Source organism: Solea solea, chromosome 9 (genome assembly GCF_958295425.1).
Source record: "Solea solea chromosome 9, fSolSol10.1, whole genome shotgun sequence".
NCBI classification, from domain to species: Eukaryota; Metazoa; Chordata; class Actinopteri; order Pleuronectiformes; family Soleidae; genus Solea; species Solea solea.
In genome coordinates this window covers 16,958,064-16,985,435 of record NC_081142.1, presented here as the reverse complement: position 1 = coordinate 16,985,435, position 27,372 = coordinate 16,958,064, and the positions used below count along the sequence as shown (strand labels likewise).

At 40.3% G+C, this 27,372-nt stretch overlaps 1 protein-coding gene across 1 annotated transcript in view; it reads left to right on the top strand.

Annotated features, from left to right (window-relative positions):
• raver2 (ribonucleoprotein, PTB-binding 2) overlaps window positions 1-27,372 on the top strand; it is a 74,342-nt gene that overhangs the window by 20,912 nt on the left and 26,058 nt on the right. The window contains exons 3-5 of the mRNA XM_058638894.1: window positions 14,011-14,318; window positions 15,375-15,539; window positions 26,973-27,164. Of these exons, the coding sequence (XP_058494877.1) occupies window positions 14,011-14,318; window positions 15,375-15,539; window positions 26,973-27,164 (665 nt within the window). The remainder of the gene's footprint in view (window positions 1-14,010; window positions 14,319-15,374; window positions 15,540-26,972; window positions 27,165-27,372) is intronic.

Genomic DNA, 27,372 nt, shown 5'->3' with positions numbered 1-27,372 from the left:
GTCCTGGAAACGACGCGCCTCGTACCAAACAGAGTAGAGTCGAGCCGCGCCACGCTAGAAAAGTATAGTGTAAAAGCGTAGTTTCAAGGGTAATTGAATACGTAAAACATAGCTGCAGCTTATCCACAAGCGTCCAGTTGTGGCCTTAATATGAAGAAAGATTCCGGACTCTTAACAACCGTCACTTACCTGAGAGTGAGGTGAGGTTTGGCTCATTGTATCAGCAGGTGCTGAGAACAGAGACGGGGACACACGGAATGAGTGTAATCCATCTCAGTTAACTTTGTTGCCGAGCTCGTGGCGGAGATGTGTTCATCCGTCTTGGTGAATGTGGCTGTCTATGATTGTCGTTTGTTCAGCTTTAACGACGGAGGCCATCAACAAGTTTTACCCACACTTGTTACACAACATTGAATTGTGGAAAAGTTTGACATTTTCTGATGACGTGAAACTCATTTGTCCATAAATCATTCAGCGTGGTTGACGATCTCCCAACAAATTCAACCTGTACAGTTGAAGGCTTCACACTGTTCCTACATCTTACAGATCAACCCCCCCAGGCTCTCTAATACACGTATAATGCAATATGAACAATATCAGTTATTTTGGACTCATTTCTCATAAAGGAGGTCAACTTTGTCATTTGCTTCTTTACACATAAATGATAGGTTTGGCCAAAGAATCTGTTTTAAGCTACAGCCAGACTTTTAACTTAAAGTGACGGTTGTACCTAGATATGCATGTTCATCAGGGTCATCGACATTGGAGTCATTTTCGTCGTTGCCTCCAAGCATGAATTCTGGCGTTTAAGACACCCGTGTGGGTGAGGCTCTGCTGACGAGGATGAGCAGTGGCATCATTCCCCCGGGGAGGAGAAAATGGCTGCACCATTTTTAATATGTGTGCTAAGAGATTACTGTAATTGGTGTGAAATGCAGACGTATTCCCAGAGTTGAGAGAGTATCACATATGCAGACAAACAAACACAGCCGAGCATGAACCAGTGTTTCACTGCTCTGTCGCTCTCTTGGGAGGAGTCTTTTGTTGGTGTGTGTGTGTGTGTGTGTGTGTGTGTGTGTTTGAAGTCCTTTTATCAGTGAGTTCATTGTACATCAGAGAGGACAGACAGGGCGCTTGTTTTTACACGCGTTTCATTTTCACGTTAGAAATGCGTGCGATGTGTGTCTGTGTGTATACAGAGAGTGTGATCCTGCTTTTCATGAACATTTCTTTCATTTTAATACACAGTCTTTTTTTTTATGATTTGTAAATATGGTATTTAGGAAACCAAGAAACCAAACATTATCACTATGATTTAACAGCTGAAAGATAGTCATGCTTTCTGTCTGACAGCTGACGGTGATTACCTGACCCTTCTTTCCCTCATAACTTAACCCAGATGTATCTACTCATACAGGGTGCCACTTTAATAGAATTTCCTTTTTGTTTTTTTTCTTTAAATGTAAAATCTATTTCTAACTACAGCCATTTTATTGTGTGGAAATTATTGGAACAAATAAATCAAGGTTATTAGGGTCTGGGCCAATATTGAGCCAACACATTAAAGTGGAGCGTCTCGATTTTTAATGCACTTTTTATTTCTGTGCTGCAGTTTGTTGTTTGCTTTAACCATTACATCCTTCATAGGTTAAAATTGTGGCAAAACAGTGCAATTTATTAATAATTAAAGAATTGTCAGAGGCTGTATAAAGGTCTCGTATAAAGCACATAAGAGTATTGGTAGAAGTTGTTTTTATAGTATTACTTAAGTATTACTTAAGTAAAAGTCTTAAAGTATATGACATTTATTGTAGTTACGTAAAAGTGATTTCCTGATATAAAATGTACTAAAGTTTTAGAAGTAAAAGTATTTAAAAAAAAAAAAGTTAGGTCGTTAGGATTGACACATGGTGGCTCAGTGGTAGGGCGAGTTGTCTTTCAACTGGAAGGTTGTGGGTTCAATGTCTGGCCCTGCAAGTCTATATGTGTCCTTGAGTAAGACACTTAACTCCATGTTGAAGCGTTTGACTGTCAAAACTGATAGCAACTCATCAAGAGTAGAAAAGCTCCATATAAATACAGACCAATTACTAACTCTTCTTCTGATTTGATTTGGTAGTAACAGGTAACAAAGATAGTTAGAGGAAATATAGTGGAGTAAAAGTTAAATATAAATATGAAGTATTTGTACTTTTGTACTGTTACATTGCTACACTGGCTATTGCACGTTACATATGTCAGAAACTATAAATGCTAATCCAAATGTGTATTTGATAGTTTATGTTTTCCTGTACTTATTATTGAGTTAATACTTTTTTTTCAGTATACAAGTGAGATAATATGAAGATTTAGATACGGACCGTGAGACACAAGCAAATGTGTGTATCATTTGTTCTGTTAAATTGTTAGATTTGTTCAGATGGAGAGGAAATAAAATCAGCTAAACACACTGGCCCAACCAGTACCAATAGAGGAATCTTGCGTACCACTGGTGGTACACGCACCACAGTTTGAGAGTCATGGTTTTAGACTCATAAGGTGTTCATAATCTCACTTCAGAGTGTAATTATATGGCAGTTTTTACACTTGTGTTTATTTGAATGTAGTGGGTGTGTCTTTGGAGATGACATGGGTCAACTGTTGTCCTCTGGTGTGTCTCTCACTGATCCTCCTCAGAGCTCTGCTCTAATCAGTGCAGCGTTGTCATACAGCAGCACTTCATGACCATATGGGTTCACTCAGCCAGCCTCCGCCATTGGACTTATTCGGTCATGATGATGGGGAGTGTTTATGTCTGTGTGTCTGTCGGCGTGTGTCGCTGTTGTTTGTGTGGACGGATCTCTGTGTCTCCATTTGTGGCTGTTGCTTCAGCTCCTTGGCTAATGATGCCTTCTTTTTTTTTCATCCTCCCAAACACCGACCCTATGACACACAGATGCAGAATATCCACTGCCTTTGTTCCTTCCTTTTTTTCTTTGCCTTCTTTCCACGTCTTACTGCCTTCGGCTTCTTAGGCCCCCCACCCCCTCCTTATTTATTCCCTTCCTCGTTTCCTTCCCTCACCAGTAGCAAACACACAATGTCCAATGGTCTGTGTTCAAGAAGCTCAGCATCCTTTATTATTAGTCTTCTTGCTCATATTACTACTTTCTGGTGGGATTACCAGCCTTGGATAAAATATCATGATCAATACAGATTATAAACAGATATAATCAGATTGCAGATCTCTTGTTTTGGATTAACATCACCTTTTGCCCAAGAGGCTTTTGAGTAATGAAGATTGTTTGTGATTAAAATAGCTTGTTCATATAGCGCTGGGCGACATGGCCAAAAAATGATCACAATTAAAAAGCTTCATTCTTGTAATAACACGTCAGAGAGATAAAGACTGAGTTTAGCTGCTGCAGGAATGTTGGAAAAACAGAAAACCTACGAGCCAAAAAAATCAATATGTTGTAATGGGAAAATTGTTCAACGATATATGTGTGGTCCCTGCGACCCTCATGTGCAGGATATAGTGAGTGAGTGAGGGATATATGTGGTTATCCCTACTTGTTACCAATACGTGTTCTTAAAGATGCGATTTTTAACCTCAGTCCAATCTCAGACAAGATTCACTAGCTTTTGTTTGTGACGTCAGCTTCTCAGTTCCCTAATTCCTAAACGGTTGAATAACTGCTAGATATCGAAAGTGAAAGTTATCTTGGAAAAAGGGGCAGAAAGAATCACTCGCTCAAAATCAAAATAACTCCAAACATTACATACTGTGTCTTTAAGTTGTTATTCACAAGCATGAGATTCAAATGCTTGTAGGTTTAAAGGGAGTTGTTTCTCTCTCCACTGCTTGCTCTCTGTAATGTTGTAAAAGTGTTGTGATTTGGCACCATACAAATAAAATGGAATTGAATTGAACAACACAAGGAAAGTTGCCCCTTTGGGCAGACTTTACTTTTTAGAGCCTGAATTATCTGAAAAGTTTGAGACCGGTTTGAGTGGCTGGCATCAGGACTCTTCGGCTGTGACTGAACTCGGGTCTGAATCTGAAGTGGAACCTCTGCTGGTGGCAGACACGCGAGTCGACAGGCACAGCGACGCACATATTTACATACAGGCGCAGACAGACAGGCATGTGACACTGTCTGCCTGCCTGTTAAGAATCTGCAGGCATCAGTCCATCCATCCAACAACCAGCCACACTGAGCTCGAGCTGCTTCCACATGACGGACCACCAGTCTGTGTGTGTGTGTGTGTGTGTGTGTGTGTGTCTGTGTGTGTGCATGTGCGTGTGTGTGCTCATTCGGCAGTGTTGCGGAACCAGGGATCTGAAATACAATAGCGAGGGGTTATCGTGGGAATCCCTGCTTTTCAATGGAGGCCTTTGTGTTTGTCTCTGCACTGTCCAGTAATGAAGACGACAAACACATGCTGGCAAAAAGGTTCAGTGACCTGTCACTGTGTGTGTCTGTGTGTGTCTGTGTGCACAATAGGAAAATACACAAACTGAGAGACAAGTATAGAATCAGTGCTTTGACCCAGGCATCGTTTTTAGAATATTTTTAATGTGATTAAAACACTGATTAAAGTTATTTGTTACTGGTTGTTTACTCCTGTTCTCTTTCAATTCTGTCTTTTTCTCTCGCCGTCTTATACACATTGATGTTGTGTCTTTGGGTTGCTGTTGGTTTTGTCGTGACAAGCTTTGCGAGTCATTTGTGATGTCTGGAAGGCTGCGTTTTTAGTTGAGACGGAGAATGGTGAAAGTGACAGTTGGAGAAATGGCTGTGGCTCGCCGCCTGGGGTTTCTGCAAATGTCTGAAAACATTACACTCATTACCAGCAGCTCTGTGGTTCGCTTTATACTTCCCTTTTCTGACGATGAATGCCTGAGAATCACTTTTCTCAGGCATTTTTTTGCAGTCAAAAAGTTTTATATGTTTTGCTGCTGTCTGTTTACAGGATTGCATTCAAACAACTGATTTTAATGGAATGTAATATAGCCGTGGGCCATGGAAGAATTTTGATCTATAGATCAAATCAAGGGAGATTTCCTAACTTTCTTGAGGGGTTTATCAACATTTCTGCCCATTTCTAAAATCAATGCACAGAAAAATATTATACTTGTATTATAGATTAATACAAGATTAATCTTGGAACACTTTATGCAGCACAAATAGCATTGAAAATCTGGATTCTTCTCCACATTATTGGATTGTGAATCTGCTGAAATCAACATTTAAGTTGATTTTGCACTGAAGAGTTTGATCCTTTACTGCACATTAAGGGCATTTATTTAAATGATCCCATTAGCTGTAGAGTTGAGCACTTGGCTCTTGAGTGCAGCGTCTTTGTTTGTTCTTGTGTGAGATGAGAACAGACACGCACAACAATACCTAACAGTCATTAAGATACTCAGCATTTCTTTTAGCGTTTGTTACTTTTTTCCCCTCCATCTTGTCTCAAGTGACAGCAGCTGAATCCTTCTAATTGCTTCCCTGGACAGCAGCTTGTCACTGCTCTCTTTTCTTTTCTTTCTCTCTCTCTCTCTCTGCATCTCACTGCCTCCCAGTTTTCCTTCCCTCACTTCCTCCGCTCTCCTTCTTCTTCTTCTTCTTCTTCTGCTCCGCTCTCTGTCATCATCTGTCCATCTGTCTCCTGGTGAATCACTAAATGCAAATCAGCGCAGGCCACGCAAATGTGATGCGGCTGTTATCTTTGATCACTCCCACAGTCACACACACACACACGGGGACCCCTGTTACCTCCTGGCTCTTTCTGTCAGACCGACTGCATGTGTGAATATGTGGAGTTTCATGTGTGTGTGCTTTCCATTTAGGGTGTAGATTATTTAGAGCTTCATTTGGCCGAGTGTGCTCGGTAGCTGATGAAGTGACAAGTAACAGTCCATGCACGCATACCTCAGCTTGTTTAAAGTGGCTGAGAGGAGGATGATGATAATGATGATGATGATGGTGGTGATGTTTCTCTTTTCTCTGCTGCTTCTGAAGTGCATTATTTTTGCCTGTATTTGCTCATAACACAGCGACTGCCAATAAAGGGGCTGAAATGATGACACATCTCCTCAAATGTGAAAGTACTTGAGATGACGAAGCTGCTGAAATATGTTTCCATAATTCACCCACATGAGACATAACAATTATTAAATTATTTGTGTGACTGATTATTATATATTATTATTATTATATTAAACCATAGATCAATGATTGGAAGTCCCTGGGCTGCAGACTAATACCAGACCCTGAATTTTAGTTAAAGGCTTTTTTCTAAAGTTTCATTTAGAATTCTGTTAGGTTCCTTTTTTGTAAAGGTTTCATTTGTCCTCCATTATAATACTGAAGTGTGAGCTTTGCTTTGTTTTTAAGGATTGACTGTGCTGCAATAATGACTTGATTGAAAGAAAAATTAATCATTCGGATATCATGAACATTTTCTTTTGCTGTTATCTAAATAGCATCTCAATAGGATTTATCATAAATGAAAAATGGTCATTAGTTGCCTCATCATTAAATCATTGTCATTAAATCTTAGCCCTAACCTTAAGCAGTTCCTCAGAAATTATGTTCTGCCCAATAAGGAGCAGGTTTTGGTCTCCATGAGGACTACTGGTTCTTCTGATGTGTGTGTGTGTGTGTTTGATATTTTGAGATAATTTAAGTATCAAAACTACCAGTTTGTCATCAGATAAGGCTTTTTCCTTTTTATAATAAGAAGCAGCAGCACATTCTTTTATTTGGGTTTTTACTTCAGAGGGTCATCAGTTGCCTGTTAATGTATCTTCTGAACTAATCAGTACTTAATATGTAACCATGTTTACAGCTCCTGTTCAAATAATGACTTTCAAATGCTGCTCTTTACCATATGAGAACAAATCTTTTGGTTAATTGGAGAATCTTCAGAAGAAAGAAAGCTTCAGAAGGCGTAAGTGTCGTGGTTAAGATAAGATAATGCAGGTGGTGATTTTGAGAGGTGGGAGGTGATGGGATGTAATGAATCGATGGAGTGAAGTAATGCATTAAAATACGAGATTATTGTGCTTGTAAACCAGGAAAACGCAAGCTTCCACTCGTGTTGTACGAAATGGTGCCGAGGCTTACAATTGTGGTTACAGATATGTAAAACGGTGCATCAAATCCATTTTTTTGTGAAATGTTTAAAGAGCGACAGAGCGGCTGTTGGAACAATGAAGCTGTAGGCGGCTCGAGTGGGCGGCCTGTTGAAGAGATGCTGAGTGTTAGATCCACTCATCTCGTCCATCTATCCATTTCTTCATCTCTCTGTCAATCAGACACCCACTCACCAACCTCATATTCTGCTCTATGAAAGTGTAGATACCTCTACAGCTGAAACAAGAGCAACCAATACCATAATGATTGTTGTAATAATCATAATAACAACAACAACAACAATAATAATAATAATAATAATAATAATAATAATAATAATGATAATAATAACTAGTGCCAAAGAAAAAAAACGTTTCATAATTGAATCATGACGTTCAAACTGAAAAATCTAATCCAATCAAGGATTTGTAGAATCGTGACACCCCGATAGATATTTTTAATATGATCTCATACCTAATTTATCTAATAATTCAAGTCCAGAAAATCTAATTCTAAGATGCTCCTGTGACTAGAATCGAAAAGACTGCAGCTTTGGAGCTAAAATGAGAACATCCCATGAAGAATATAAAAAAAACATCTGTATTTGTGGTTGTTACTTACAGCCACTTTAATAGGTACAGTGGGCAATTATAAAAGTTTTACGTCCTGACCAAAATATGACTGGAAAAGTGTGTTTTAATATAATTTTCTTTAGATCCTTAAAAAGGTGCAGCCTGTCTGCACTGGTCAGAGATATCACAGGTAGCATACACATTTTTTCTTTGTGAAAAATCATTGAAGAAGATCATGAGGAAAGCGGCAGCTCCCCATAGGCACATTAAGAAATAGATCACAAGCGCTGCATGCTGGCGAGTTCAACAGGATTTTCAAGTCTATCACGTGAAATACTGATATTGAATTCACCACGATTAACTTATCATTAAATGCTTTGAATCCCGACAAACAATAATAGCGTATATTGTCCCATCACTACAGTGGCACCTACTACGTCTGACATAGGTTACTCTCATTTTGAACCAGTATGGTCATTCTCCTCTCATCTCTGACATCAACATGCCATTTTATTTAATTTTTTTGCAAGAGAACTGCTGCTCACTGGATTTTCCCCCTCAAGTATGGTCTCAGTGAACCCCGCGTGTGAAAATCCCTGTAGAACAGGAGTCCTAAAATACTCAGACCAGCCTGTCTGGCACCATTTAAAAAAAACAAAACAAAAAAAAAACAAGCCATGATCCAAGTCGTTTAAATCACCATGCTTACACGCCATAATGCATTGGGTTGCTGTCATGTAATTGGCTGATTAGATTACATGGCAACTGCCTTAACAAGCAGTTGAACAGGTGTACCTAATAAAGTGGACAGTGAATACACCAGAACGTCTGGATTTATTTGATGTAGTCTTGATTCCGTTAGAAGACGGAGTGAAGAGGAGTTGGTGGTGATGGAGGAGGGGAGAGTGTGGGAGGGCCGCTGTGTCAGAAGACAAAGGGCTCCGAGCATGAGAGGAAGTGCCGGATAGATGGTGGACGATGATGATGATGATGATGATGGAGGAGGAATCAGCCTCTCTCATGTGTTTACTCATGTAGATTCTGTGATGCAAAGGAGGAGGATGGTTTTATTTGGTGATATGAAGCTGGAGCTGCTTTAGTGGTTGTGTTTTGTGTGTTTCAATGCTTGATGACTGTCGGATAGTTGAAGGTAACAGTTTTGTCAAATGAGACAGTTAGTTGTGTTTTTTTTTTTTTTTTCATCTTTTACTCAGGGAGTCTCTTTTGGTTTAGGTTACCGTTCAGATCAAAGCTGGTGTCCCCTTGAAGATGATGTTGGATGGGATGTGAGGGTTTTTCACACTGTGTGATCAGAGAGATTTTTATCCTAGTGGCTCACTCACTCACTCACTCACTCACTCACACACACACACATATCCTTAGCTCCCGTTGAAATTGTAATAATGATGTAATCTCTAGACAGCACCTACAGGTCTGTGGTTTGCCTTTTATCTGCATTTCCCCTCTTAAGCAAATTGAAAGTCTCTTACATCATTGCTCAAACATGTTTTCACCTTCAGCAGAGCTTAAGGGCCCGTTTTGGAAAATCTGCAGTGGTTTACTATCTTTTTGACTTTTTAGCTACGCGGAACCAGCAATTATTGGAGCACCAAATCTTTTCGTTTTATTCGTTTTTGTGTATACAACCAATACACGTCTTTGGGTAAAGGATGATCTCTCCGGGATGTTCTTTGCTGCCACTTATCTTCATCGTTGTTATCTTCTGCTTGTGTTTGGTCACTTTATTAGAACTTTTATGTCCTTTCCTTTGTCCCCCTGGTCCTTCCGTCTCTGTGGTTGTATACATTTTTTCTATTTTGGAATAAAACATCATTATTTTTGGTGTGTTTTTTGTGGCCATGTTACAGGGCCACGTGCAGGCCTGGCATAATGTACTATAGTGTTAAGAGTCGTTCTTGTGTGAATGAAGACATTTCTTTAAATGATGAAAAAAAAACCTTTTGAGAACAAAAAAGATAGTGAAAGTTCTGTTTCTGTGTGGATAAGGCCTAAGATCAGTAAATTTGATCAAATACAAACTCTACTAATCCTTCAAATGTTCGTCTGGACTTTTGTTTTGGTTATTTTAAGGGCAGAAAATGTCCTGTGAGTAAGTGCTTTTGCCCATTTTTTTCAGAATAAGAGTTCAATATCTGCCAGTTATTTACAATTTACTGAACATTAAAATAGTGTATTAACAATTTGAAATGAGGGAAAACAAAACGTTTTATTTAAAAAAAGAAAGCATGTACATGAACACCAGATTTTGCGTGTTCAATTTGACATTTGAACGGCAGTTTAGTTTTTCCAACTCTCTTTCTGGTGACAAAGACGCTTATTTGCCGGCTTCTTGCAACGGCGCGAGTGAAATTACCGTAATAACCACATGTTGCACAACCTCTCAGCTTTCAGAGACTGTTGCCGTTTTTCCGAAGCACAAACCGTAGCGTAACTACTGTGATGCAAAGTGCCCTTATAGGCAAACGTATTGTCTGCGATCAGTGTTAAAAAGTTAAAAGTCTGATTTTAGTCAGACTAAGACTTTAATTCAATTTCCGTAATTGTCATGTTTAAAGTTAGTCCAAGTAAAATCTATCGTTTAAGTTCAGTTGAAGGAACATGCATGAAACAACATGAACAGCCTGTGTCTGCAAAGCAGAAAGCTGTAGATTCTGTAGCATATCTTTCCACCTGTTTTGCCCACTGAGTTATTTATTTCCACGAGACTCCTCCCCACACCACCTGAGACTTTCATCCTGGCCTCAGGGCTGAGATGAAACAGCAGGCCCACCTTTTCCACACAGCATGAGGACCAGCCCCTCGAGTTTAAATGGGTCTGCTTTGACGTTTGCAAAGTCCCCAGATTTTAATTAACTCCTTCAAGGGGGGAACGTGGCAGCAGAATTGCAGCCTTGGAGCTGATTTCAATGGAAGATTTCTTTTCTTTTCCTGCGCTTCCACACTCCTCATAGGAACACGGGGAATAATCGACATGTTCAGGCGCAAAGAACCGTAATTAGAATGCCACCACTTTTCTTATTTTTCCCTCACATGTTTTCTTCTTTTCATATTTGACAAAGTTCACTTAGTTGCCCACGCAGCAGTTACCAGGCTGGGAATTTCAACATCATTTTGTATGTCATTCGTTTAGAGTTCTGTCTTTTTCTGCTGGAGGAAAAATCAGCCCCCACTTCTCGGGCTGCAAAACCATATTGTTGTCATCTCCGCCTAATGTTTGGTGGCGCACTTAGCGAGTCAAACCCAGATTAGGCTTGGCTTACTGTGAGAGATCAATTACAGTGTGTGTGTGTGTGTGTGTGTGTGTGTGTGTGTGTGTTATATGGGGTTTGAGGTAATTGATTTGGGCAGAGGAGGAGGCATCTGAAGACGGATACGGGGAAGTGGAAGTGGAGAGAAGCAGCAAGAGGGTCCGACAGACAGACAGACAGACAGACGGGCAGAAGATGTGAAGAAACACAGGAGTCAGAGTGGATAGAAGAGGCACAAAGAGACCAAACAAAGAGATCAATAGAGATACAGAAGCACCGGGGGGGACGGAGGGAGAGACAAGTACAGACATGTTGATAGATAAAGATACAGCGAGGTTTAGATGGATTCTCTGTGTTTCTCTCTGTGACCTTGTGCTAAATCTGCCTCCGGTGATGTCCTCAGAGCAAACAAAGACTGTCGAGCAGATGTACCAAGTGTTGCTCGTTTTGACTTTTCTTTTTTTCTACTAATATTTTCCATCTGGCACTGCAGTGCTAGTCGAAACGGCTCAAAATGTCCGTTTCGACTTTTGTTTTGCTGTATGTAAGTGCTTTTGCCCATTTTTCCAGAATATCTTTCAATATCTGGCAGTTATTTACAATTTATTGCCATGTTAAAATAGTGTATTAACAATTTTAAATGAAGAAACATGTTTTTATTGAGCACAAAAGCACTGCAGTTGTACACGAACACCAGATTGAACAGAATAAAACATTTGTAAAATAAAATGTGTTTCCAAAAACAAGCCAACAAATGGAAACTATGTACAGGAGTTTTTCCAAATCTCTCCTCTCTGCTGACAAAGAAGCTGATTCACGGGCTTCCTGCAGCAATTGAAATTACCGTAATAACCATGTTGAATGTGATTTCAGCTTTCAGAAAACGTTACGGTCTCATAATTATGGCAATGCAAAGTCAGTCCAACGCGTGTCTATATACGCTGTGTCTTTATTTTGAGGGGAAGTTGATGTATAAATATGTGTAAATACCTTCTGCAGCTTTGATGTCAGATAAAGGAGCTGGTGTTCATGAATAGGTTGAGGCCTCCTGTATTACAGATGTTTTTAATTGCCTAGATTTTCTTTCTGTTTTGCATTTTTTTCTTTTTTTACAGTTGGAAACATTTGGATGAGAAACCCTGTAGCTGTCGGTATAAGGATACGACTAATAGTTTACTATAGTCTTTCAAAGTGTTTAACATTAACGTTCTTGATCAGTCGTTGACGTCAGTTAGAGGGAAATTGTTCCCAACATCTTAAATGAGGATGTTTTGTTTGTAAGTCACATAAACATGGATCATGAAAATGTCATTTTTGTTTTTCCCTACTTTCTTACACCTTCTGGAATTCTACAATGAATTGCAAAATTGACAAAAGGCTTACAATTTTAGTTTTTTTGGGGCAGACCAAGGTGTGTTTTGACGGCGTTGCTCTGTCTGAGTGGCAGAGGCAGCAGCTGCCAGTGTTTTCATCTGAATAATTGAACAATCACTCAGCGATCTGTGGCCGTCGTACCCAAACTTTAGCTTTCAGCTTTCCATTTCCTGCAGGACAGGACTATTTGTTTGGTATCAAAACATGGGACATTTTGTGATGTTTCCTTTTTGTTGTTAAATTGAGCTCTGAAATATTCATGGTTTGATTTAAGGCTTGGAGCCATATCCAGAGTGTACAAATCTCTTTATTATTCTATTTTCTCCTCTTTGGTGCTGCCGTTTCTGTAGATTTTTCTCCACGTCTGACCTCAGTATATGTACACACTGAAAAGTATGTAGGCCGTAAAAGTGACCCGTTGTTTGGAGCTCAGTGTGGAACAGCTCGCAAAAACACTCCCACTTTGTGCATTGAAAAAGCAAATTTGCATACCTGTGTTGATTATTCACTCTGGTGAGGGCGTGTGAGGGACGGCAACAACAGTATCATAACAGTATGTCATGTAGTCAAGTATTTTCAGCTGAATGACTCACAACAGAACTGCGTTGTCTTGAGGACGATGGTCATCCTTCACAAGAGTGCAAATTGAATGGATATTTCCAAAACTGAAAAACTTTTTCACAGTTTCACATTGATTATGAAAATATTCACCACCCTTTATCTAATCCATGGCTACTTTATCTAATGTGTTTTTTAAATCGCCGTTACACTGGACCGCAGAGGTTGTTTCTTCGCATCAAGTAGCATTTTTATTTATATGTGTATTTGTTTTGCCCTTGGTCAACAACTTTGTTGCACTGTATGTTTAACATTCAAATTAAATCTGATATGGTTAGGGTGCAGCGGTATTTTTTGTTGAAATTGAGTGCTGAATGTTTTTTAAGTGTCTAGTGGATCAGCTGAAAGACCAGCTTTTCTTTATCACACACACACTTACCGGATTTTTAGCTCCTCATCCTTATTCCAACTGTATTTACCAGGTCACACAAGCCAAAGTGTTTATATCCATAAGAATTATAGAATTATAAAGATTAAGCTCTCTGAATAAGGCAAGGTGATAGATCCTCAACGAGATAGAGGTAGATCCTCTTCTAAAGAATGCAGAAGAGCCATTCTGACACCAAGGAGTTGTATTTAAAACCAAAAAAGAAAAGATCTACAATCACAATTCATTAGTTGAAAAGCTGCCTGCACAGTTTCTTGATGTATTGAGGTGTGTATGTGTGTGTCTCAGTGGATTCCCCTACACAGTGGCTCCCTAGTGGCTTTTGTAGCTAATGTGTTGTATTTCTCTCTGTGTATCTGTCCATCTCTGTCTTTATGACTGTCTGTCCGTGGCTTTGGTTGTTTGTGCTCAAATTGTCGTCTTTTTTTCTTTCCACTCTCCTTTATTTTTATTTTCTTTGGTGTGAGCTGTTTCCATGTGTGTCCTTTGACTGTCTCCACACCAAACCGCTTCCTGCCTGTTTTTGAATGTCTGCTTTAAATGTCCACACGTCCTTGTCCATTTATGTCTGTGCATGTGTCTCTTTCTTTGTGTCCGTCCTTGTCTTTGTCTTGTCCGTCTTTCCCCCCCCCCCCTCGTCGCTGTCTCCATAATGTCCCCTCCTCCAGCCTTTGTGACTTTGCTGAACGGGGACCAGGCTCAGGATGCCATCCGCTCCCTCCATCACAGCACTGTCCGGGGACGCTTGATCAACGTCACTCTGCAGCCCACAGACTCGCTGCTCTGCCTCACCAACCTGCCCCACACCTTCACGTCCCAGCAGTTTGAGGAGCTGGTGCGCGCCTACGGAAACATCGAGCGCTCCTTCCTGGTGTACAGCGAACTCACGGGCCAGTCCAAAGGATATGGGTTTGTTGAGTACATGAAGAAGGACTCTGCTTCTCGGGCCCGCTCTGAGCTGCTGGGCCGACCAATGGTACGTTAATGTGCAGTTGTTTACGTGGTTTAGGACTGAGAGATAAAAACATAACAATAATTATTGCCCTGTACAACTGGCCACTTGATTTATTTCACAGGACACAAATTCAGACCAACAACCATGCTACATTCACTGAAGTCACTGAAATCACATTTGTTCACTATACTGATATTAGGATTGCACTTCCCCTGCTCATTTTGACCATTACTACATTCAGAAATTGCTGATTAGATATTTGTTTTAAGGAGTAGTTGAGCAGGTGTCCCTAATATAGTGGCCAATGAGTGTAGTTTTCCTTATTTCCCTTTCTTTAAATTCAGTAAAATAGATAATATGTATTATACTACAAACATGAACACGTTTTTCCTGTCTTATGTATGGGTAGTGATGTGAAACTATAGGATATTATTGCTACGCATGAAAAAAAAACACAATAAGTCAATCGTGGTGAATTTATTTTATTCTGTCCATTTATTCTGACAAAACAAAAATAATATTAAATCATATTTTATCAGTCATTGCAATAATATCGTGCATCGCAATTATCTTGGTCGGGATAATCGTGACGGGAAACGTGATTATTGCATGTTGTAATAAAACTGCAGTAAGACTCCAAATATGTTGATAAATCATAATGAGGTCTTCTGTCTTCTGGCTATAATTGTTCTGCTGCACACACAGGTTGTTATTTTTTTTAATTTATTTTGGCCCCCAAAAACTAAAACCAGCCACAGTTTTGATTTGCACATACTGTAAATGTACAGAGATAGGAGTGATAGTCATGCCTTCACAATATGTTATTAACTACAATAAAAGTTCAGTTGAAACCTGACAATACGTAGTAAATCAGTACAGTTATTGTGTCTGCAAGTTGAGATTGTTTTCAATTTATTGTCAAAGTATAAAATGGGGAGAAAAAAAATCAAAATAAGTGAAGGGTTTAAGATTATGTTATAGCAAATAAAGGTGTATCTGGGACTCATATTAAAACAGTTAAATGAGTGTTTGTCATGTATTGTGAGTGAATTGATCATGCGCCACACAAATCCACAGGGCGATCGCTCGCTGATGGTGCAGTGGATGGACGTCAACCAGCTGAGCCAGGAGGAGAACCTGCACTCCAGGTGTCTGTGTGTGGACCGACTGCCACTGGACCTCTGTGACTCTGAAGAACTGACCCAGCTCTTCTCAGAAACCTACAAACCGGTCTTCTGCCAGGTGGGTTTCCTCTTTCTGTGTGTGTGTGTGCGAGTGCGACAGCTTCTCCTTTATTTTTATTAATGGGTAGCTTTGTGTGTCAAGGTATGCTATTAATTGCGATATGACAGTCAAGTTGGCAAGTGTAACAACAGCCTAACAAAATATGTGACAGGGCCTTTAGTTTTCATGTCGTGCTGGGCAGGAGTAGCGCTGCGGGATGTATATGTAGTTAGGTGGTAATGGCTCATTGAACATGAGACCAAGCTCCGGAATCACACTCCCAGTGTCTCGTAGTGCGACGGAAGCTCACACCATCGTCACTTAAGGATCAGTGCTTCATCATATATTCATTATGATTGAACGCCACCAGGTAAGAGGTGCTGTTGTAAAAATTCAGGGGACAGCGTCCCTGTTGGCCCACCTGGTGGTATCACTTAGCAACTGTTTCCGTGGTGAGGTGTGGCTGCCACAACACCGACCCCACCCTCCCACTTCCTCCCTCCCACCTCCATCCACTTGCTCGGTTCAGCTGTGCGATTCTCTATAACCACTCTGCTCCGTTACATCCACTCCACCCTCAAATGTCCATTCAGACTGCACTCGCTGAGTATTTTGTCATCTATTGCATTTCCAGTTCTGGCTCCACCTCTCTTGCCCCACTCCCTCGTAGAAATCAATACACCCACCATCCTCCTGCTCCCATGATGCTTTGTGGGTGTTAAGCTCATGTAGCTTCAGAGTTGCAGAGCCAGCAGGCTTTGACCTATGGTTCAGTGTGGGTTCCTTTGTACAGTCGGGAATGTGCATGTGTGTAACTGCGCCTCGCCACATTATTTCCTGTAAAACAGAGCTTATGAAACACTTCACGGTAGATGAGAGAATAATAGTCTGAACCAAATTTCATGACCAGTCCATCCAGCGCTGCTAAGACAACGGTATTGTTTGATACGCCGACATTGCTTTCACTGAAGCGACAGTACACTGACACCACGGAGAAAATCTAGTTTACGCGACAAGATTTTCAGTCCGATATTCTTCTCGTCGATGGGTTTTGGAAATTGTGGCTAATAGCCCTGAGCTGGCAGCCGCCGAGCGTGAAATCCCCCAAAGACGAGGCCCACAGAGACTCGGCGCTCTGGTGCAGACTCAAAATCTCATTTGCAGCACGCTGGAATTTGATCCAAGCCGACAACAGATCACGCCAACCCAGACAATTAGCGACCAGGACAGGGGTGATGGTGGGTGAAACACCGAGGAGGAATACAGAAAACGGTGGTTCATCAGAGAGAGGAGGGGGGAAAAGGAAAAATTTAAATACATCTAAAAATGTGACGGCGAAACGTAGACACCACTGTAATTTTAAAGCTTGATAAACACACACCATCCCACTGAACCTCCTCCACACGATGTCCTTGTAATTGTGTAGTAGTCTGTATAGTTTCTTTCTTTTTTATCAAACAGAACAAGGTTCTGGGAAACAAACACAATCATGTTGAATGTTTGGATTGTACGTGAGCCCACATTAAAGGCTGAAACTCGCGGCTCTTCTTGGAAAAACAAAGTGCAGTGTGTGACCACCTGTGGATGCTGTGAAATGATAATAATTCCCAGTCTTGTAAGAGTATGTTTTGTAGTGTGGAAAAGTCATGTCCTGTGAACTAAAGCCCGCCCCATACTAGAGGTCCAGATTTCTGTCCAGATCTGGCCCTTCTGACAATCGTAGGTGCCTTCCGATTTGAGGCTAATTTGAACAGATTATCTGGCCACATCATTCTGTAGTGTGAGGGATTAACAGACGAGATTTGAGCGTCGTCGGACACAGAATATTAAAAATGTTCAGTATTTATGACTGAACAACGATTGGGGCGTGAGCAGAACCCACGCAATAAGAGAGAGCGAGTTGACCGGGAAACAGATGTTGCGTACTTTTGTTTAGAACCATAACTCGTACAAGTCAAGTTGATTCCGTCTTCTCAGCCATGACTTCATCCACGTTTTTTTTGCACCAAAACATGGCATACACAACAGCTATTAACCAGCTACAATATGGAAAAATATGAGGTTTAAGAATCTATGAATATCTTACTACAACAGAAAATTTTGTGCATCAATTTGTCTTCCTATATTTTCTTTCACCTCCTGTTAGAATCCATCATCTGCCTCTGCGTGCAACCTCATTAGTTTGGCTTATAAAATGCTCATGATACCAACATTTTAAAAAAAATAACTTAGTCTTAAATCATGACTCAATGTATTTGACTAATCCACTCTTATGTAAACGCACTTCTCTCTGTTGTGTACATATGTAAAACTCAGCCCTCTTGGCCCTGTTCCCTCTCTTCAGAGTGCTCTCAACCCGTGGCCTTGGCCCTGAGCGCTATTATTCTGCTGCCCACGAAAGGGCCCTCAGGCAGCACTTTAGTTTGAGTCAGCCAGGAGAGATGGAGGTAGGAGAGAGCAAAGAATGTCAGCAATACCAGAGGGAGGAACAGCAGGATGGAGACAGAAAGGTGGAATGGTAAGAGGGGAGGATGGAGCTGAGAATGCCAAACCTATTAGAGAGAGGAGGGCGGGGAGAAGAAGGCTGACAGCATCAGGCCTAATAGAGGGATGTAGGGAGACGGGGAGTGATGGAGAGCTGAGGTGAAGTGGTGAAGAGGCGTAGAGTGCCAATCACAGTGCAGACATTGTTGGCATCTTCACAGCCGTTAATGTGATGATGACAAGAGGCATAATCACATCCACTCAGTGCATTTACATGCATGTTAAAAGACCAATCATTTGGTTTTCCTAATGTCATGTAAACACGTTAGTCGAGCTAGTCTGAGTCGGACTAACGTACCTGGATAATGTGAATCATAGTCTGATTACGGCTGCATGTATATGCTTAGTCAGATTGGAGTCGGACTTGGCGTTCTGTGCATGCACCAAAATTCCCTCCTCGGCCTTTGCCCCGGAAGTAGAAGGAGACGACGTATAAACTGAAGCACTGTTGCCAGAAAAGAACCAACAACATGGTTGTTGGCGAGAGTGAAAGCTACGGAGAGATGAGATTTATGTTTGTTTTTCTGTGACAGGAAGGTCAACAGGAAACTGATTCAATATGCACTAGCTTACAGAGGGATACGGCACCACCTACGGAAGCGGAGTCGGACATGCACGGCCAATAAATCGATTAAACTGTCCATGTAAACGTACTGACTGTCTTTACAGATGGACAGACACATTGTCTCGTTGTGTAGTTAGTTAATCAATAAAGCTGTTCATGTCATGTTGACATAAAGCACACATACAGAAGATGACGATGTTATTAGATGAAGATGTTATTATTCTGCGCGTTACCTACGTTAGAGGCCAGTAGATCAAAAACACAAGACCCGCTATGATGTGCTGTGCATGCCGATGAGGGGAGACTAAAAACCTCAGGCGTATAAACTCTGCAGACAATTAAATGGGGACAGCTGTAATAGAAATTGATGAAAAGAGGTTTCAACCAATCTATCAGCGTTTTTTGTGAATGGAAATAATAGATTCTGACCTTTTGTCAAAAAAACACACACTCATTTGCATTGTTTTATTCAGAAATGTCAAGTAATTACGGATTGAATGTGAAATATGACGTTTAACTCCCAATACTCGGAATCATCATTTCTCATTATTACACAGCTAATTAAAGTTTTACCATGTACAATCGCGAGGTGCTTGACACGCTTATTACCGCTGAGATTAAACTGCTCCAAAGTTTTATTTAAAGACCTGTTAAGATGGTTGTTATTTTTAGAAATACCTTTCTGTTCAGATACAGCTGATGAAAAACCGCCCAACATTTGTTTTTTGGGGCGACTTTGAATTCCGATGTTATTTCTTCTTGGATCACCTAATCCTAAGACTAAGAAATCATTGAATATTTTTATCAACACATGCACACACAGACCATCTGCCTCCTTTATAAACATCTACAGAGCTGAAGTTGTCAGTCAGTGTGATCGTGCATGTTCCTCTCTTCACAGACAGCGCTGACAGGGCTCATGACCTCATCGCTTTCGTGCAAAACAACTCGCGTAACAATTTAAACTGCGTTTCTCCCACACACACACAAACTGACAGGGGTGTTCCTCTGAGTCTTAGCCCTGTCAGTGACTCTCTCAGCATCTCTTGGCTGGACAGTGGGCACCACAACCCAAGAGCTGTCAGGCACACTGACATACTGATAGCGACGTTAGCATCGTAACCTCATGCATTCTACACACACGTATGGGGAAAATAAAGGCATTTTTTTCAATTTTAGTTTTGTCTGTACAGCAATAACATGCTCAAAACATTGACCTGAGACCCAGGAGCGGACACATGTATAATAGTTGCTATTGTCAGGTGGTCACAGACTGTTCACCCACTCTACTTATGTGAAATTAGTTTTTATGTCAGGTTGTCATATTGCTGTGTCACTGCTGTTAATGATATAACAGTCAGGTTATTTCTTGAGTTCCACTTATGTGGGGAAAATTACCTCAATTTGGAAAAACATGACATTAATCAGAATAATCACACGGGATCACTGTCGTTATTTGAACTGTGCGTTATGATTACATAGTCAACTTTAAAACAACATCAGTCCATGTTTGGTGTTTCATATTTTATACATTACATTCAGTTAAAGTCTGGACTGAACTCATGTTTTGCGCAAATTCGGTTAATGTTAAATATCAAAGTTTATTTATCTTCGGAGATGTAATAATATCAAAAATGTCAAGATACAATAATGTCAATAATGTGATACGCGATACATGGTCCACGATACCAATAATATCACGATACAACAATTCTGTGATAATCAATATATTGAAATAAGACAACCATTTAGAGATACGTCATGATATCTGTCTAACTGAAGAAAACAAAATGTCCGTGAAAATGTTCAAAGGGCAGGATTTCTCACATTTATTCACAAGATAGAGAACAAAGTGCATAAAGTCTATGTATTGAATGTGGATGGAGCATCCCTTATTGCAGTATTTTGATAGTAGTATAGCTGATGATGTCTACCCATTTGATTTTAGTGAAAGTGGTTGGTTACTCAAGCAATTTGTGTCACTGGATCATTTAACCTAACCGGTGACCAGCTGCTGTCTATGCCCCGAAATCATACTGTCTGATAACGTGACAGATTCATGACTTTTATTGCAGTATCATGATATTGATAATACCATTACATCCCTTTATCATATAACAAGCTACAGGATGCCCCACTCTGTCTTGTAGGTCCTTCAGTGTAGGACATAGTAAATAGAATTCAGGACTGTGGACATGGACGGCCTAGTTTCACCACTCCAGAGAATCCCAGACATAGTTTTCATCCAAAAAAATTAAACTGAACAAAGTTAACACAACTGGCTCATCAACGCTATAATCAGCTGCTTCAGTACGCACTACAAACAAGCCATGAACACATCAATCATTCAAGCCACAGCAGTGGGAGATGTGATAGAGATGTCATCAACAGTAAAAGAAACAGTGAATACAGGAGGTTTTATAATAAAGAAAGATAAATACTGAGTTCCCCACTGGACTGCAGGCCTCACTATGACATGCCCAGAGATAGTCACTGTTTACTGTAGATGTTAAGCTCATCCACCATGACGGGGAAAAAGATGTCTGCGCTTCAAATATCAAACTGCACCACCAGGCACTTTATCTATGCTGCACTGGGTTAATATCGTCTGCCATTCAAACATAAAGAGCTGTCGGGCAAAACATGAAAAGAAAAGAATGAAAAATGTATCATGTGGAATGAAAAAGTGACGCAGGTTTACTGCACTGTACAGGTGAGGAATTCATGCCGTCACTTATACTAAATCGTACTTTTAGGACAAGGTAGAGACGTACATAAGAGATGGTACATTCCCAGTTAAAGTTTTTCATTGTAATGAAACCTGTACTCAATTATTTTAACGCTTCAAACACTGCTGGATGAATATTTGTTATATCATTGGTAGTACTTTTAACTTTTTTATCATGGTTCCTTTATGGTTGCTATTATCCTGGATGTGAACACAAGGGAGAGAGAGAGAGAGAGAGAACAAAAACAGCTGCCATATGCACGGGTCATGTACCGTACGCAGATACATTTGCATAATTGTCGGTGCACATCTGAGTAATGATTGAACATTTTTATATAGCAAAAATGTGGGTACACAGACGCTCACTTAGCCTTTGCGTCATTACTCTCACACGCACTCACACAGTTGATGACTGCGTCGATGTCATTTGCATGCAATTCAATTTAATGTATGTTTTACAGTGTGTCACAGTTTACCCACACCACTCCTATTTGTTTGTTATTTTACCAAAAATTGATCATCATAGTTTTATTTGTTATTTGTTTTCTGTCTGTTCTGGCTCATGTCCTCCATTAGCCTCCCTCCGCCTTTCCACTTGTCAATCAGTCTCCGAGGTTTTCCCTCTTCCATCCATCCATCCAGGGGAAAAGTGGTTTGAGTCGTTTCCATATGGGTTGCTTGATGTATGCTGATGATAATAACCTATCGACCTACTCCTCCACACATACATCCATTTCCCTCACTCCCTTCTTGCATCCATCCATCCCTCCCTCTGTTCAGACCGGAGGGAACATCAGATGAATGAGAGGAAGGGAGGAGAAAAGTGGAGGGGCTACTTGATTGAACACTGATGGTAACAGGCGTCAGCACTCAGGGTTGAGATGGTGCAAATGCATTTGTCTCCCATTGATTTTCTAATCTAACTTTTACTGGAAAAGTGTCGGATAAGATTATATAGCTTATTGTGTGATCATATGGTCGTTTTTTAAAAAAATGGAATTGCAATCTCTGTGGGCCTTATAAATGTGTGTTTCCATAATTGGCTCACACTGTGTGCTCAAGAGCTGGACAGCATTACTTATACTTACAGTAGCTGGGACTTAGTTTTCCTTTTGGAAAGTGAAGCTCATGAAGAAGGACAAATAACTTTTTAAGTATGAGCAGTTAATTGTCTCAATCACTACTTTTAGATCCTCTTCCAGAGAGCCTGATATCGATTTTGAAAAATTATTTTCCCATTCAGAGGGGAAAAAAGACGATAATGCGAGTGGACACCAGTGTGACTGACAGCTACTGTTGTCAAATTGGTGCCTGGTTTTGCAAACTTGAGGTAATATCACTTTTCACTTTGCCAGTTTGATTGTTTACACTCAAAGCTTTTGCCTGTGCTCTCATTGGTTGACGTCACTGTCTGTGAACCTGTGGGCAGTGACGGAGCTAGACTTTTGTCTATGGGGTGCTTTTGAGACATTTTGAGAACAAGGGAAAATCGATTTGTGTGCTTTGTTTTTCCTCTGGTTAAAATCTAAATATATGGTGACTTAATTCATTTATATCATTGTGTATCCTTTTGACGTTCAAAAACACAACCATCTAAAATATTAGTTTCAACAGAAAAAAAACTTTAATTAGATTTTCAAACCATGTAAACCACCTCACGTGATCTGAGGTGGAATGTTCATTTACACAGTTATGAGTTTCTCCTTCCTCTGTGCTGTGAGGTTTTCAGGTTTCCACTGTGTGCACAGGGAAAGTGATGAATGCAAAAATAGCGTTAGAGTGTCAAACTCCTCAAGTACAACATTCTGTGAGGCACAAACGCTCAAGTGAAGCCAAACACATTTTTGTGTGAGAAACACGTCGAACTGTCTCAGACAGTGAACGCGAAAAAGTCGACTTCCCGGTGTATTCTTCCAAAATAAATTGAAATGATAAATGGTGTGCATTTATATCCGTTAAATATCCATTCACACTCTGCCGTGTCTTGCCCAGGGACACATTCGTATGTAGACAGGATTCAAACCCTCGACTTTCCAGTTGAAAGAGACTCACTCTACCACTGAGGTGTAGTGTATTTTAGCCATAAGCTTTTAGCTTTTAGGTTTTAGCTGTTGTGATTATTCCGTATCGTCCATTAGCTTTAAGGTATTATCCTGCCTACATTATTTAGTCGCTCTGGAAGTGACTGGGCTTTCTCGACAGAGAGCTAAATCTTCAGACGTCATTTTATCGGTCAGCAGTTCTTAGACCATCAGAGATCCATTTATTGACCAGTAACCATAAAGAAAATGTGATGTGATGTTGTTCCGTCAACTTTCCATGCTGGAAAAAGGCCAAGCCTTTCATTGATAAAGACATTAAGTTGAAAGTAGGACATTATTTGGCTTAGATCCGTTCCTGTACTCGTTGATAAAGAAACTTTTATAATCCACCTTTAATGTCAGAAAGAGCCGAGTCAGATTTATATCTTTGATCATCTGTGTCTTTGGGTTTGATGCTGCTTCTGTCGTCTTACACCTTCCCCATGGTAACTCCTCTAAAGGAGACTGTGTTTGTCTTTTGAATCCAATCATATGAAGTAATCGACCAACCAGCTCTCTGGATAAATAATACTCTTAGATGTGCAATAAACGTGGCGCAAAAATAGAAGACAAGCTGTTTGCAGGGACTCCCTTCGCTCAAATGGCCTAATGGTTTATTAAAACGGAAATAAATGAAAGTGTTTGCCGGCATTTTATCTTCTCTGATGAGGGAAATGAAACCTCTATTTAGCAGCATGCAGCTCATGTAAGATAATTACAATTATCTTTGAGTAGCTACATTTCCTCTTGTGCACTGAAGGAAGAACCCAGTCTTAAACACATTGCCTCCATTAAAACAGCCCTTGGCATTAATGCCTCTAGGGTTTTTGTTTTTGTTTTTGTTTTTTTTTCCTCCTGCAAGTAACGAGTGAAATCTGAAAAAGAGATCATGAACGTTAGACACTAGGTTTTTGTGTCAGTTGATCAGTAAAGCAGTAAATCAGTAAACAGCCACATGAAGCAGATATCCTTTATTTTCTTCTTACATTAGCTCCATTTGTTCCTGGTGTGTTTCGTGTTGGACACAAACCCATTTCCCCACATCCTGTATCACAGTTTGGTCAGATCAATTATTCCTCATCAGTGTCTGATTGTAAGTTTAACTTCGCTGGGTGCAAAATACTATCCAGCACCATGGGTAACAGAACATGGACAGGTTAAAGCTCAAGTACTTGGATTATGGAAGGAAAATAAAATTCTGTTGTGGGCCGGGCATTCAAATAAAATGAAATAAAAGTAAAATTTTTGGCCCAGTATTTTATTATTGTTTGATATTTAAATTTTCTTACAAATTTGAAGCCATTTTTTTTAGTTTGGAGCTTGTTGTTGAGACTTTAAAATAAAAACAAATGTTAAAGCAAGGACATGTGAAAATTAGCATGTAAAATGTTAATTAAAAATGAGTTTGGCAACTTTGTCCTAATTTTTGAATATAAACAATGTCTGGGGGCCGTATTCAGCTCCACCAGCTGACCTCCAGATTCAAACTTGCCAATCTTTTGCTGTGAGGCAGAGGAGGCAGTGCAAATAAAAGAGTTCCCAACCCCCCAAACAATAAGTGAAAATAACACTGAGGAGCAAAGAATAGGAAATAGAGATAGAGAGAGATTGATAAACAGGGGAGGCAGGTAGGATTTGAAAATCAACAAATGATAAAAGCTGAATTTCAGTCTGCCATATTTTGGCTTCACTGTGTTTGTCAGTGAAACTCTAATTTTTCCTGTGTATCAGCCCAGTTACGGCAAAGTGCCGAGCATCTAATTTTATCTCGTGAAGGAAGCCCACACATCGTCGAGGAGCAGACGTGTACCACACTCACAAAGGGCCAAATGAAGCAGGATGATTGCCATACTGAAACACGGCATCATGCAGAGTGAGACGAGGCCAACTCAAAGAGCGGCAAACGAGTGAACTTGTGGAAAAATTTCGTCGGCTTATGCCAAGAAAATAACGCTAAGAAACGGCAGAGGTTTGAATAAATAGCAAAATAATAGTACTGTTGAAAGAGGCTATTATGGAACATTGATCATTTTTAATGCAGGTCATGGCATGATTTAAAAAAGCGAGACCTTGTGCATCCTCCGCTGTTGAATTTGCATTTAATTGTCGGATTTGTGTGCGCCCATATTTTACAGGTAAACAGCAGTAGCTGACTTCCACATACTGTTACCGCAGCAGTAAGTAGCAGTGAGCAAAAGTTTGCCTAGGAATGGAATTGCACAGAAGGCAATAAATGCTCCTCAGAATATACGTGGAGCTGCTGCCCCAGCTGAGTCTTATGTGTAGTGAAAACTAACACGAAAGGAAGAAACACTTTTAAATTTCATAAACAAGTGAATTCTGTGATCAGGAATTTTTTTTTATCAACTTAGAGTTTTAGTGAAGGTCAGACGCTACCTCCACCCCAGAGATCTGGAGAGGGTAATCCATGTTTTTAATCACCTCACAGCTGGATCACTGCAACTCGCTGTACTTTCATCGACCAGTCATTGATGTATCGTCTGCAGCTTGTGCTGCAGCACGCCTTCTGACTGGGAATCGCTAACGTGATCACATAACACCCAATATTGGCCTCACTCCGCTGGCTACCAGTACGTTTAAGGATAGATTTTAAAATTCTATTGTTTGTTTGTTAAATCAACCTGCAGCATCTGGCTGAACTGCTGCACCTACACACTCCAGTCAGAGAGCTTAGGTTGGCTCACCAGCTGCTTATGGAAATCACAAAGAACAAAGTTAAAGAGCAGAGGTGGCTCATTGCAGTCGGCTCTGGAATGTGTTGTCTGTTGACAACTTTAAATCTGCCTTAAAAACCTACTTTTACTCCATGGTATTTAACTCAGGTTGAACTGGACTTTGGTTTGTTTGTTTCCTTTTATTTGTTTATTTGTTTTTGTTTTTTTACTATGCTCTGTATCGTTTTTAAATGTTTTATGTTTTTTGCTTTCTATTTTATTGTTGTCATTCTGTACAGCACTTTGGTCAGCCTTGGTTGTTTGTTCTCTATGAATACATATCGACAAATGATCAGCTCCCAGCACATCTCACGCTCAGAAAGAGAAAATAGAGTTTTATCAAGTTCAGCTCATCAGGCGAACAGGAAAGTGACCATTGCTGTGTTGTATGAGTGTTGCTTTACTCTTTTTTTTTTTTTTTTTAACTGTTTTGGCCGAAGCCCAGAATTCTCACTCTCAGCCGTTGCAAGCCTGCAAGTGTCACTATAGAGAACTGTTTTTGGAAACTGGCATTTGGCACAAAACAATCTCTTTTCTACCTGGGAGAAGAGTGTAGCCAATCAATACAAATTACTCAACTATCTGGTGAGATTTTAGACTTTAAAAACTCTCCTTTACTTCTACCTTATCCTAAAAAAAAAAAAAAAGAAAATCGTACATTTTACGAAAATCTTAACAGATTTGGTGTAGTTCTTTTTTTGCGTGAGGTTATATTTTTATTAGATTATTTCAATTAGATTCAAATTGTTCTGCCATATTAATTATTGTATTTATTTATTTTTTACTAATGTCTTCCAGCTTGCTCAGGATGAGGCTAGTCCTGTGCGGGGCTTTGGTGTGGTGGAGTATGAGAGCGCAGAGCAAGCAGAGGCTGTTCTGACAGAGATGGACCGAACACTGGTGGGAGGACAGGAGGCGCGTCTGTCGCTCTGTACTCCCGGCACCTCAGGGAGAAGCACACTGGCTGCTCTCATTGCTGCCCAGGGCATGGTGAGTACTTTGCACAAGAGCACGACAGCCCATAATCCATCCATCCATCCATCCATCTATCTATCTTCTACTGCTTTATCCTCCACATGAGGGGTCACGGGGGGTGCTGTGCCGGTCTCAGCTGACATAGGTGGGGAACGTGCTGGACAGACATAGACACATAGAGACATTCACTCTCACATTCACATCTACAGTCAATTTAGAGTGT